Source organism: Oncorhynchus clarkii, chromosome 19, assembly GCF_045791955.1.
Source record: "Oncorhynchus clarkii lewisi isolate Uvic-CL-2024 chromosome 19, UVic_Ocla_1.0, whole genome shotgun sequence".
Taxonomy (NCBI): Eukaryota; Metazoa; Chordata; class Actinopteri; order Salmoniformes; family Salmonidae; genus Oncorhynchus; species Oncorhynchus clarkii.
The window spans coordinates 60780632-60795402 of record NC_092165.1 but is presented as its reverse complement, the minus strand read 5'-3'; the positions used below and the strand labels follow the sequence as shown (position 1 = coordinate 60795402).

The 14771-nt window shown below is 43.3% G+C and overlaps 1 protein-coding gene across 1 annotated transcript in view; it reads right to left on the bottom strand.

Moving 5' to 3' along the window:
- Positions 1 to 13146, bottom strand: part of LOC139375449 (son of sevenless homolog 2 (Drosophila)) — a 112080-nt gene extending 98934 nt beyond the window's left edge. The window contains exon 1 of the mRNA XM_071117245.1: positions 12137 to 13146. Coding sequence (XP_070973346.1) covers positions 12137 to 12220 — 84 coding nt within the window. The 5' untranslated portion in view covers positions 12221 to 13146. The remainder of the gene's footprint in view (positions 1 to 12136) is intronic.
- Positions 13147 to 14771: the final 1625 nt, after the last annotated feature.

The following is a 14771-nucleotide window of genomic DNA, read 5'->3' as shown; positions in this document are numbered from 1 at the left end:
AGAGGCCGTCCCATTCTTTAACACAGAGGCCGTCCTATTCTTTAACACAGAGGCCGTCCTATTCTCTAACACAGAGGCCGTCCTATTCTTTAACACAGAGGCCGTCCTATTCTCTAACACAGAGGCCGTCCCATTCTTTAACAAAGAGGCCGTCCTATTCTTTAACACAGTGGCCGTCCTATTCTCTAACACAGAGGCCGTCCTATTCTCTAACACAGAGGCCGTAATATTCTTTAACACAGAGGCCGTCCCATTCTTTAACACAGAGGCCGTCCCATTCTCTAACACAGAGGCCGTCCTATTCTTTAACACAGAGGCCGTCCTATTCTTTAACACAGAGGCCGTCCTATTCTTTAACACAGAGGCCGTCCTATTTTTTAACACAGAGGCCGTCCCATTCTTTAACAAAGAGGCCGTCCTATTCTTTAACACAGAGGCCGTCCTATTCTCTAACACAGAGGCCGTCCTATTCTCTAACACAGAGGCCGTAATATTCTTTAACACAGAGGCCGTCCCATTCTTTAACACAGAGGCCGTCCCATTCTCTAACACAGAGGCCGTCCTATTCTTTAACACAGAGGCCGTCCTATTCTTTAACAGAGGCCGTCCTATTCTCTAACACAGAGGCCGTCCCATTCTCTAACACAGAGGCCGTCCCATTCTTTAACACAGAGGCCGTCCTATTCTTTAACACAGAGGCCGTCCTATTCTCTAACACAGAGGCCGTCCTATTCTTTAACACAGAGGCCGTCCTATTCTCTAACACAGAGGCCGTCCCATTCTTTAACAAAGAGGCCGTCCTATTCTTTAACACAGAGGCCGTCCTATTCTCTAACACAGAGGCCGTCCTATTCTTTAACACAGAGGCCGTCCTATTCTCTAACACAGAGGCCGTAATATTCTTTAACACAGAGGCCGTCCCATTCTTTAACAGAGGCCGCCCCATTCTCTAACACAGAGGCCGTCCTATTCTTTAACACAGAGGCCGTCCTATTCTTTAACACAGAGGCCGTCCCATTCTTTAACACAGAGGCCGTCCTATTCTTTAACACAGAGGCCGTCCTATTTTTTAACACAGAGGCCATCCCATTCTCTAACACAGAGGCCGTCCTATTCTTTAACAGAGGCCGTCCTATTCTTTAACACAGAGGCCGTCCCATTCTCTAACACAGAGGCCGTCCTATTCTTTAACACAGACGCCGTCCTATTCTTTAACACAGAGGCCGTCCCATTCTTTAACACAGAGGCCGTCCTATTCTCTAACACAGAGGCCGTCCTATTCTTTAACACAGAGGCCGTCCTATTCTTTAACAGAGGCCGTCCTATTCTTTAACACAGAGGCCGTCCTATTCTTTAACACAGAGGCTGTCCCCCCCTCGTCTGGTCACATCTCCCCCTCGTCTGGTCACATCCCCCCCCCCCCCACCCTCTGGTTCACCTTCCAACAGGACAACGACCCTAAGCACACAGCCGAGACAACGCAGGAGTGGCTTCGGGACAAGTCTCTGAATGTCCTTGAGTGGCCCAGCCAGAGCGCGGACTTGAACCCGATCTAACATCTATGGAGAGACGTGAAAATAGCTGTGCAGCGATGCTCCCCATCCAACCTGACAGAGCTTGAGAAGATCTGCAGAGAAGAATGGGAGAAAATCCACAAATACAGGTATGCCAAGCAGGTAGCGTCATACCCAAGAAGACTGTAATTGCTGCCAAAGGTATTGAGTAAAGGGTCTGAATACTTATGTAAAATGGGATTTTTTAATTTATTTAAATTTGCCAAAATTTAAATTTGTTTTGCTTTGCCATTATGGGGTATTGTGTGTAGATTGATGAGGGGGGGAAAAAAACAATTTTAATCAATTTTAGAATAAAGCTGTAACGTTACAACATGTGGATAAAGTGAAGGGTCTGAATACTTCCTGTATTCATGTCCCAAAAATACAGACTATCAGTTTTCATCTGACACCTAATTTAATATGCTCCTATGAACTTCACATGTTGGTGCTCATGGTCCTTTTTACATGGAATTACCCAGAAACCCAGCTGGGCTACAAGCCTGTATGGTTTAACAGGTTCAGATGAGCGCCAGAGAGAGGGGGAGGAAGAGAGAGGGGGAGGAAGAGAGAGGGTGAGGAAGAGAGAGGGGAAGGAAAAGAGAGGGGGAGGAAAAGAGAGGGGGAGGAAGACAGAGGGGGAGGAAGACAGAGGGGGAGGAAGACAGAGAGGAGAGAAAAAGAGTGAAAGATGTAAACGGCCACAAAGAGACAGACGACACATGTCCTCTGGCTCAAAATGGTTCCCGCCACGCAGGCTTCTATTACGGGTTTTTGAAAATCAAGTTGTCTATTTAGAGAAGGGGAAACTACACTATGAGACAGCTGCAGAGCAGCTCAGATGTTCTTTAGGATCGGGTACACACTAACATATGAAGATATTAAAGAAATAAGACGGGTTAGCTGACAACATCATGAAAGTGATGTAATTCGCTTCGATGGAGCAGAAATCTGTGTGTTGCTGTGATTCTGGATGGCCAGATTCAATGTAGACCATCCAATCATTACCACCATTAAATGAGCTCCAAATTACATAGGCCTTGCTGTGATTCTGGATGGCCAGATTCAATGTAGACCATCCAATCATTACCACCATTAAATGAGCTCCAAGTTACTTAGGCCTTTGTATGGATGGCCAGATTCAATGTAGACCATCCAATCATTACCACCATTAAATGAGCTCCAAGTTACTTAGGCCTTTGTATGGATGGCCAGATACAATTTAGACCAGGTATTGCCCAACCTTTGACATGAGATCTACTTTTTCCCCCATTTGCCAACCAGATGGAGATCTACTTTTTCCCCATTTGCCAACCAGATGGAGATCTACCCGTCTCTAAACCAACCATCAAACTGTATGAAAAGCCATCACACCACCGAGTATGGACCTGCTGCTATGATACCTATCTGACACCCAAATATAACATGGACCAATAGCATGTTTTACACAAATAAGTGCAACAAATTTCAGTTCTCAACCGTAGTGTGACTTTTGGCATTTGGGTGGAGGCAAGTCGTTTGTCATAGCCAGGGCTGTAGCAGCTTGTTGCAAGTCTCTCACAACGTGGTCATCAGTCATACTAGATCTGTACTTGGATTTAATTATCTTCATGTGAGGAAATGCAGACTCACAGGAAGTAGGTTGATCAGAAAAAAGGGAGTTGACATCTTCTTACGTCGGGATCCTTTTCCTCCAGCTTCCCAGAACTCTTCCTTCATCTCAGTGGCTGCCCTTGGATTTCAGCCGAACGCCATTTTGAAGGTTGACAATTTCAGTTTCTGCTATAGTTGTGGCCAAGTGAAGAAAAAAAAAGTGGTCTCATTTTTGGAGGCAATGACTTCCACATTTATGCCTGTGCCAAACGGAAAGCACACATAAAAAGTGGCCACGGGCTCAAGTGATGCAACGTCAGTGAAACGACCGTCAAACTCAGATGAGATGCTCTGGACTTGCTCCGTCCGTCCAGCTGTGCTGTATCCCGTGACGTTCAGGGTCTGAATACATGTGTTGAAAGAAGTTACGTTGCAGCTTTCTTGTGAGCAGCAAAAAAAAAAGAAAATGTCCTCTCACTGTCAACTGCGTTTATTTGTCAGCAAATTTAACATGTGTAAATAATTGTATGATCATAACAAGATTCAACAACTGAGACATAAATTTAACAAGTTCCGCAGACATGTGACTAACAGAAATGGAATAATGTGTCCCTGAACAAAGGGGGGGGGGGGGGTCAAAATCAAAAGTAACAGTCAGTATCTGGTGTGGCCACCAGCTGCATTAAGTACTACAGTGCATCTCCTCCTCATGGACTGCACCAGATTTGCCAGTTCTTGCTGTGAGATGTTACCTCACTCTTCCACCAAGGCACCTGCAAGTTCCCAGACATTTCTGGGGGGAAAGACCCTAGCCCTCACCCTCCGATTCAACAGGTCATAGACGTGCTCAATGGATTTGAGATCCGGGCTCTTCGCTGGACATGGCAGAACACTGACATTCCTGTCTTGCAGGAAATCACACACACAGAATGAGCAGTATGGCTGGTGGCATTGTCATGCTGGAGGGTCATGTCAGGATGAGCCTGCAGGAAGGGTACCACATGAGGGAGGAGGATGTCTTCCCTGTAACGCACAGTGCTGAGATTGCCTGCAATGACAACAAGCTCAGTCCGATGATGCTGTGACACACCGCCCCAGACCATGACGGACCCTCCACCTCCAAATCGATCTCGCTCCATAGTACAGGCCTCGGTGTAACGCTCATTCCTTCGACCATCACGCCCGTTGAGACAAAACCGTGACTCGTCAGTGAAGACTACTTTTTGCCAGTCCTGTCTGGTCCAGCGACGGTGGGTTTATGCCCACAGGCGACGTTGTTGCCGGTGATGTCTGGTGAGGACCTGCCTTACAACAGGCCTACAAGCCCTCAGTCCAGCCTCTCTCAGCCTATTGCGGACAGTCTGAGCACTGATGGAGGGATTGTGCGTTCTAGGTGTAACTCGGGCAGTTGTTGCCATCCTGTACCTGTCCCGCAGGTGTGATGTTCGGATGTACCGATCCTGTGCAGGTGTTGTTACATGTGTTCTGCCACTGCGAGGACGATCAGCTGTCCGTCCTGTCTCCCTGTAGCGCTGTCTTAGGTGTCTCACAGTACGGACATCGCAATGTATTGCTCAGGCCACATCTGCAGTCCTCATGCCTCCTTGCAGCATGCCTAAGGCACGTTCACACAGATGAGCAGGGACCCTGAGCATCTTTCTTTTGGTGTTTTTCACAGTCAGTAGAAATGCCTCTTTAGTGTCCTAGGTTTTCATAACTGTGACCTTAATTGCCTACAATCTGTAAGCTGTTAGTGTCTTAACGACCGTTCCACAGGTGCATGTTCATTAATTGTTTATGGTTCATTGAACAAGCATGGGAAACAGTGTTTAAACCCTTTACAATGAAGATCTGTGAAGTTATTTGGATTTTTACGAATTATCTTTGAAAGTCAGGGTCCTGAAAAAAGGGACTTTTTTTTTTTTGCTGAGTTTAGTTTGCATTTAAAAGTGTTCACAGAGCTGATCATGTCGATGACATATTTTCCTTTGCAGCTCTACATTCAGTTCATTAAGCATGTAAGTTAGGTCAGTGAGAAAAGCTCAACCCAGGAGCCACTGTGTGTCCTCTAGCTGTGCTTATTCTGTACGTTTGGAGACCTTGAGAAACTCCTTGATTTCAGACAACAACTCACTGAATCTCCCTAAAATGTTTTTAACCACACATCCGTGTGCAGCAGCAGGTCTCTTCTAAGTCAAATCGGAGGGCCTGTTGTCCGGACCTCTGACAGTCTCTATGGGTGTGCCACAGGGATCAATTCTAGGGCCGACTCTCTTTTCTGTATACATCAATGATGTTGCTCTTGCTGCTGGTGATTCTCTGATCCACCTCTACGCAGACGACACCATTCTGTATACTTCTGGCCCCTCCTTGGACACTGTGTTATTAACTAACCTCCAGACGAGCTTCAATGCCATTACAACTCTCCTTCCGTGGCCTCCAACTGCTCTTAAACGCAAGTAAAACTAAATGCATGCTCTTCAATCGATCGCTGCCCGCACCTGCTCGCCCATCCAGCATCACTACTCTGGACGGCTCTGACTTAGAATACGTGGACAACTACAAATACCTGGGTGTCTGGTTAGACTGTAAACTCTCCTTCCAGACTCACATTAAGCATCTCAAATCCAAAATTACATCTAGAATCGGCTTCCTGTATCGCAACAAAGCATCCTTCACTCATGCTGCCAAACATACCCTCGTAAAACTGACCATCCTACCGATCCTCGACTTCGGTGATGTCATCTATAAAATAGCCTCCAACACTCTACTCAACAAACTGGATGCAGTCTATCACAGTGCCATCCGTTTTGTCACCAAAGCCCCATACACTACCCACCATTGCGACCTGTACGCTCTCGTTGGTTGGCCCTCGCTTCTTACTCGTCGCCAAACCCACTGGCTGCAGGTTATCTACAAGTCTCTGCTAGGTAAAGCCCCGCCTTATCTCAGCTCACTGGTCACCCTGGCAGCACCCACCCGTAGCACGCGCTCCAGTAGGTATATCTCACTGGTCACCCCCAAAGCCAATTCTTCCTTTGGTCGTCTTTCCTTCCAGTTCTCTGCTGCCCATGACTGGAACGAATTGCAAAAATCTCTGAAGCTGGAGACTCACATCTCCCTCACTAGCTTTAAGCACCAGCTGTCAGAGCATTTTACAGATCACTGCACCTGTACTTAGCCTATCTGTAAACAGCCCATCTATCTACCTCATCCCCATACTGGTATTTATTTATTTATTTTGCTCCTTTGCACCCCAGTATCTCTACCTGCACATTCATCTTCTGCCGATCTACCATTCCAGTGTTTTAATTGCTATATTGTAATTACTTCGCCACCGTGGCCTATTTATTTCCTTATTTGACCTCATTTGCCCTCACTGTATATAGACTTTTTGTTTTCTTTTGTTCTACTGTATTAATGACTGTATGTTTTGTTTATTCCATGTGTAACTTTGTGTTGTTGTATGTGTCGAATTGCTACGCTTTATCTTGGCCAGGTCGCAATAGTAAATGAGAACTTGTTCTCAACTAGCCTACCTGGTTAAATAAAGGTGTTCTCAACTAGCCTACCTGGTTAAATAAAGGTGTTCTCAACTAGCTTACCTGGTTAAATAAAGGTGTTCTCAACTAGCCTACCTGGTTAAATAAAGGTGTTCTCAACTAGCCTACCTGGTTAAATAAAGGTGTTCTCAACTAGCCTACCTGGTAAAATAAAGGTGTTCTCAACTAGCCCACCTGGTTAAATAAAGGTGTTCTCAACTAGCCCACCTGGTTAAATAAAGGTGTTCTCAACTAGCCTACCTGGTTAAATAAAGGTGTTCTCAACTAGCCTACCTGGTTAAATAAAGGTGTTCTCAACTAGCCTACCTGGTTAAATAAAGGTGTTCTCAACTAGCCTACCTGGTTAAATAAAGGTGTTCTCAACTAGCCCACCTGGTTAAATAAAGGTGTTCTCAACTAGCCCACCTGGTTAAATAAAGGTGTTCTCAACTAGCCCACCTGGTTAAATAAAGGTGTTCTCAACTAGCCCACCTGGTTAAATAAAGGTGTTCTCAACTAGCCCACCTGGTTAAATAAAGGTGTTCTCAACTAGCCTACCTGGTTAAATAAAGGTGTTCTCAACTAGCCTACCTGGTTAAATAAAGGTGTTCTCAACTAGCCTACCTGGTTAAATAAAGGTGTTCTCAACTAGCCTACCTGGTTAAATAAAGGTGTTCTCAACTAGTCTACCTGGTTAAATAAAGGTGTTCTCAACTAGCCTACCTGGTTAAATAAAGGTGTTCTCAACTAGCCTACCTGGTTAAATAAAGGTGTTCTCAACTAGCCTACCTGGTTAAATAAAGGTGTTCTCAACTAGCCTACCTGGTTAAATAAAGGTGTTCTCAACTAGCCCACCTGGTTAAATAAAGGTGAAATATAAAAATAAATAAATAAATAACAATAAGTGAGCGTGGAATAGCCTCCGCTGGCTTCTTGATCGACTAGAACACACAATCTTCATCGCAACATCCATCCCCTCTTTCATGTTTAACATCTTCCCCGCACAAAGCTCTCTGATGAATTAGACTAAAACACAGCCAAAGCTCGCTGATGAATTAGGCAGCGATGACTAAGTAAGTCCGGGGAAGAATCATCTCGTTTTGCACAATGCAACGAACCCACTAACGCGGCCTACCACAGCGGACGCCCCATCGGTAGTCATGGAAACAAGCTACCAAAAAAAAACAGTTGAAATTTGTTAGCAAACTCCATAAAAGCTTGAAAAATATCTTCGCCTCTTTTGCATGTCCTTTCAGTGGGAAAAAAAATGGCAAGTCGTTTCTCCTTTGTACTCATGTTGTCAAATAGCATTCTGATGAAAACGCATAACTGTGTCACATCTACCGTATCTGTGGACTCGTCAAACTGAACAGTTGCCGTTGTCAATATCCTTCTTCAATTGATCCTCGAGGTCCTCCGTTATTCCCTCACATCTTCTTGTCGCCGTATTTCCATAATTTCAATCTTATTCTTAAAAATCAACCAAAAAGCGAGTCTGCAGCCTCAATAAATGCTTCCTTGATCATCTCCCCATCTTTGAACAACTTTTTATGCTTAGCAAGAACGCGACTCACACAACAAGATGCTATAGTTGCCGCCTTCCCTTTGGTCACAGGTCTTGTGAAAATTGACTGCTGCGCTGCCAGTAGATTTTTTTTTAGGTTCTTGTACATTTCTTCTTCGTAATTCAGTCTTTGCTGGAAAATCTCTTTCCTGGGTTGTGTGTGTGTTTGGTTTCAAAATGTCGTTCTGTTAGGTTTCTTTGGGATAGCGTTGCTATTATGGCAGGTGAGGTGAGGCACACATTTTGAGTTTGACATGACAAAAAAAAATATCTTCCCCCCCATTCCTTGAGGAAATTATAAATATATATATATTGTATCATTCCCTTCACTACTGCAGCTGTCGACCACACAATGTTAGCTAGCTAGCTACCTGTCTGGCATCACCGTGACCTTGACTTGGAGTTGGCGGGTGGCATCTGACCCCATAGGTCAATAAGTGGGCAGAGACTGGTCATATTTTATGTAAATCACGTGACTTTTCAGACATTGCTGTGAATGGAGGACTGTCGAACGTTAAAACAGAAAGAGATTATATTATTATGTATGATTTGTGTGGCTGAATTTTAGTAGATGTATAATCATCTCACGATCAACTGGCAAGCACTCCGCGATCGACCAGTAGATCAAGACCGACTGGTTGGCACTCCTAATGTAGACCATCCAAGTATTACCCCATTAATGAGCTCCGAGTTACTTAGGCCTTGTTGTAATTCTGGATGGCCAGATACAATGTAGACTAGGGCTTGGCGGTATACCATATTTTATGATTTACCGGTATTGATGCAACTTAGCAAGTTGCCCTAAATCTTGTGAGATGCTAAATATTAGCCACTAATGCTAATAGTTCGCTAATAAATGTACTGAGTCAGAGCAAACGTAGCTAGCTAATACAAGCCTGATAATACCAGTGATGGTGTAGACCTAAATCAGCATGTTGTTCTTGCAACATCTTCTAAATCAAAGAGGAATATGCAAAGCAAGACTATGTTAGCTACATGAAGAAGCTAAGAGAAAACATGCAATGTAGCCAAAGCTTATAGGGCTCCCAAGGAAACGCTTATCAACACTTTAGTTCCTACCCTGTCACAATAACGCCTCCCTGGCATTTTAATTCATTGTCATCTTAAACAACACTGTATTCAAAGTGCCCAGGATCATATTCTAACTATAGAATTAGAAGAGTCATTCTATTTCCATGATTACAACAGTTTTGCTCTAAATCGCAAGTCAAATCGTAATTGCAACATTTGGTTAAAAATAATTCCTAGCTTATATTCCCATATCGTGCAGCCCGACATATAAGTGTGGAAATTATCTCAACTGAGCAGTGGTGTAAAATACTTAAGTAAAATTACTTTAAAGTACTACTGTAGTTTTTGGGGGTGTATTTGTACTTTACTATTGATATTTGAACTTCTACTTCACTACATTCCTAAAGAAAATACTGTACTTTTTACTCCGTACATTTATCCTGACACCTAAAAGTAGTCATTACATTTTGGAATGCTTAGCAGGACAGGAAAATGGTCCAATTCACACACGTATCAAGAGAACATCCCTGGTCATCTACTGCCTCTGATCTGGTGGACTCACTAATCAGAAAGGTTGTGTTTGTAAATGATGTCTGAGTGTTGGAGTGTGCCCCTGGCTATCTGTAAATGATGTCTGAGTGTTGGAGTGTGCCCCTGGCTATCTGTAAATGATGTCTGAGTGTTGGAGTGTGCCCCTGGCTATCTGTAAATGATGTCTGAGTGTGCCCCTGGCTATCTGTAAATGATGTCTGAGTGTTGTAGTGTGCCCCTGGCTATCTGTAAATGATGTCTGAGTGTTGGAGTGTGCCCCTAGCTATATGTAAATGATCTCTGAGTGTTGGGAGTGTACCCCTGGCTATCCATACATTAAAAAATAAAATAACAAGAAAATTGTGCCATCCGGTTTGCTTAATATAAGGAATTTGAAATTATGTATACTTTTACTTTAGATACTTAAGTACATTTTATCAATTACATTTACTGTTGATACTTAAGTATATTTAAAACCAAATACTTTTACTCAAGTAGTATTTTACTGAGTGACTTTCACTTTTACTTGAGTAAAAGTATAGATACCATTAGCAGAAAGTTACTCAAGTATGACAATTGGGTACTTTTTCCACCACTTGCAAATACCGAAATGATAAAAGTGCAAAACATTTGTTTTGGTTGAAGTTGAACAGTATAAACCAATCAGAATGGAGAAAGACTAATTGAAATCACTTAGAATGTATGTGTTGCCATCCTAGGGATCACTCACTACTCAAAGCAAATGTACAACTTTTATTAATGAAAAACTAAAAATACTGGCATATACCATCATACCGTCCAATTTTTTTTTAAGTATATTTTTTTTAGATACAGCGATATAATATTTTGACCATATCGCCCAGCCCTAATGTAGACCAAGCATTACCCCATTAACGAGCTACAAGTTTCTTAGGCCTTGTGATTCTGGCCAGACAGCTACCAACAACAGCGAGAAGCTGCCGCGTGGGGAATCTTAGGGGGCTCGTTTCAGCTAATTTTATCTCGTTCTTGACACCATGTCTTGTTGAGGTGCTTTGACTGATGCCACGTCTATGCTAATATGGCAACAAAAAAAAAATGCTAGCTTGCTAACCAACAATTGTAACAATGTATTTGAGACAACACACGTGCCCATTGTGCATATATGTATTTATGTTTTCAATAAAACATTGGAGACTAAATATTTTTTCATGTCAATCTTAGCCACGTGTCAAACTCCATTCCACGGAGGGCCTAGTGTCTGAGGGTTCTCTCTCCTCCTTTGTGCTTGGTTGATCAATTGAGGTCAGTAATTAGTAAGTAACTCCCCTCACCTGGTTGTCTAGGTGTTAATTGAAAAGAAAAAACAACAACACAGACACTAGGCCCTCCATTGAATGAGTTTGACACCCCTGATCGAAGACAACCCTGTCTGTTGTGCACGTGTCAGTTTTGTTACAAAACAACCAACCCATCGATACTGAGCGTTTGGCTGTTGTCTTATTGAATTGGGATAGGCAAGGATGGGGTGCATTTGAGCTAGGCTAAACCTCAAAGTGCATCAGCTCCTTTTGCTTGCTCTCTACAGTGAACCTGGCTGGCTGCTACTGTAAGAAATGTGGATGCAAAAAAAACAATCTTGACTGAAGCACCGCTGCAAGAAGATGCCCTATTAGAACCAATTATTCCTATTCACATCAAATGATGGAAACTGTTGCGTCAATCAAAATGTTTAGGAGGGCTGTGCTGCTCAGTGGCTTGTCATCTCGAAACTTCCTTAAAAAAAAAACACAAGTTTTGAAACCGGTGACTTGAGAAACAGGACACTAAACATGGACTCCTGTTTTTTTTTTGCCTAGTAAATAGCAGGCTAATTCATATTGCGAGAAGCTGAGGGATAGACGGTTTATGGCAAATGCAGCATTACAAGGTAGTTAATGATTAAGAGCCATCCCACTCATTTCAGTTCGGGCTCTGATCTCAAATAAGGTTATTGGATAACGTCAGTCTTGTTTCACTTTTACATGTAGGCCCTGCATCTGTATTGAAGGGGGGGGTGCGTTCCAAAAACATTATCTTCTTGAAAACAAGGAAGGACCATCAGATTCTGCCTACATACAACATGTAGACATTTGACGCTCTGATTCAGAGCCAAGTTGCATATTTTTTTGTTGTTGGCCTATGTTAACGCCGTATAATTTACAGTGGGCAACACGTGTATACAATTATAATGAAATAACAAACAGTTGCTACAGACATGTCAGTAACTATTGCTTCGATCAACTCACCACGTCAAAAAAAAAATATATATATAAATGTTTTCATATGGTTGATAAATTTACCTTTCGCAACGCTTGGACGAAGAGGCCTCGCCATTTGTGACTGTTCTCGTCACTTGAAAAGTCGTATATTTGTTGCGGCTGCATGGCTCCTTACTGTTGCCGTGATCCGGACTGTCAGCATCGGCCCCGGCTTGTCCTGGTGCGGGTCGGTCAGTCCAGGCACGGTGGAAAAGGCAGCTTGAGCTAACTAAGATATATATATATAAAACACTAGCTAAACCGTACACTAAATCGAGCAAAGTTTGGAAATGCTAACTAGAAAGAAAAAAAAAACATGTCTTACTGTTAGCGAGCTAATTGAAGTGCAAAGCACATATATAAACTAGTTAGCGATAACCTGAGATTCAAATTGGACAAAGTGCTAAGCTAGGCTAAGCTAGGCTAGCAACTCGTTAGCGGTCTCATTTACTAGCTAGTTGATATGTTAGCTCGCCTGGTGCGCTAGCTAATTAGTTAGCCAACTCGGGCTTTCCTTTCAAGCGTTTCTAGCTAACTAGATAAACCAATGATTAGCTAGTTAGCTAACTGGCAAACTCTATTGCTATTTTAGATAGTTAGCCTGGTAGATAAAAAATAAAAAAAACATATAGCCAGCTAGTTAGCCATTTCAATTAAATGTCACGACTGAACGTATAATGTTACTGCCTACTGTAACTTAGGCTTAGCGCTATTACCTAGCTAGCTAGCTAGAGAGAAGACATCTGTATGCAAAGGCTGTCTATCATGGCCTTGGTGCACTGTGAGTTAGCTATGTTGTGGCATCAAGACTATTCATTCATATTCCAAAAGGAGTAAACTTTCTCCTGTGTTTACTTCGACAATCATCCCCATCATATCTTCCGCATCGGGTTAAATCGCGCACTTCAATAACAATCCCATTTAGAATACGTCAGAGAGGCATGTTTATCCAGTGTCCAGTGGCACAAGAAGCGCTTTGTTGATGTGTTGTTTTTTTTGTTGTTATCGTTGGAGATGTTTCGTCCCTCAACTCTTAACTCAACGTCGGTGCCCGAATCTCGGCCAGTTCACTTTGCGTCCTGCGTAGACAGGCAGTGAGTTTGCGTAAACACAGGGTGCGTGGAGGGGAAAACCCACTTTGGTCCAGGGAAAGAGTGTGGGGGGGGGACCACAAGTTTATGTACCTCACTTTATTTATAGTTTAACCAAATAAGTATACCTTGTTAGTTTATCATTATTGCTTATGACATTAAAAGACAGCCTAAGATTGTTTTTGCATGATTTCAATTGGATCCACCTTTTGAAATGAAGTAACTCAGAAACCGAAAATAACATTATTTAATTTTAATTTTAAATCATACTTCATGGGAACATATTTAACATATGACTATGTTTGAACAGTAGTGGCTGTTATAAAATAGGCTTACATGATTTCACTGTGAGTCAGCTTCCACCATTGTGCAGTTCGGTTACTGTACTGTAAGATCCTGCCCCCACGTGGACATAAAAGGACCGTGCTCACACATTCAGGGGAATGACGAGAGAAATAATATCCACTCGGTGTACAAAACCATTAGGAACATCTTCCTAATATTGAGTTGCACCCACTTTTCCCCTCAGGACATCCTCAGTTCGTCAGGGACATGGACTTCAAGGGAGTCTGAAAGCATTCCACAGGGAATGTCCCACTGCTTTGCTTTATCTTGGCCAGGTCGCAGTTGTAAATGAGAACTTGTTCACAACTAGCCTACCTGGTTAAATAAAGGTGAAATTTGAACAAATAAACTCCCAACGCGTCCCACAGTTGTCAAGTTTGTTGGATGAGTGGATGTCCTTTGGGTTCCATTTCTGCAATACAGTTGAGAAAGGGACAAGGGAGGGATACCTAGTCAGTTGTACAGGGAAAGGGGGGGATACCTAGTCTGTTGTACAGGGAAATATGGGGATACCTAGTCAGTTGTAAAGGGAAAGGGGGGGGGGGATACCTAGTCAGTTGTACAGGGAAAGGGGGGGATACCTAGTCAGTTGTACAGGGAAAGGGGGATACCTAGTCAGTTGTACAGGGAAAGGGGGGGATACCTAGTCAGTTGTACAGGGAAAGGGGGGATACCTAGTCAGTTGTACAGGGAAAGGGGGGATACCTAGTCAGTTGTACAACTGAATGCTTTCTTCCGCATTTAACCCAACCCCTCTGAATCAGAGAGGTGCATGAGTTGATAACAGTTGCAATGAAGCCAACCTTACTGAAGCATATATCACTCTTTGGCCAAACCCTTTGTGTTGGCACAGATTCACTACTCACCCTTGACCCATCCTCTATTTCACTGCCTCAGCATAAGACACCTTCTGCACTACTCTGACCACCTCCACCTGCCTCTCTTGCACCGTACACTTCTGATCCCCAGCAACATGGGCAACCCGTACAGTTGACATGACTTTGTCAGCTAAAAACTCAGACTCAAAAAGGACAGACCGTGACTGCTGTTTCACCACCGGGTCTGCGTGGCACCAAACGGCAGGCGCCACAAACACTTCAATTTCTTCACCTGCACACGTAAAGCTACCTCGGGAATCACTCCTTTCCAATGGTGCTCTATTCCTAAACACAAAGCAAGAAAATGATCTTGACCCAAGGTTGTGTGACACGGACTGCCCGCTCCTTCTGGTCGGAAGAAAC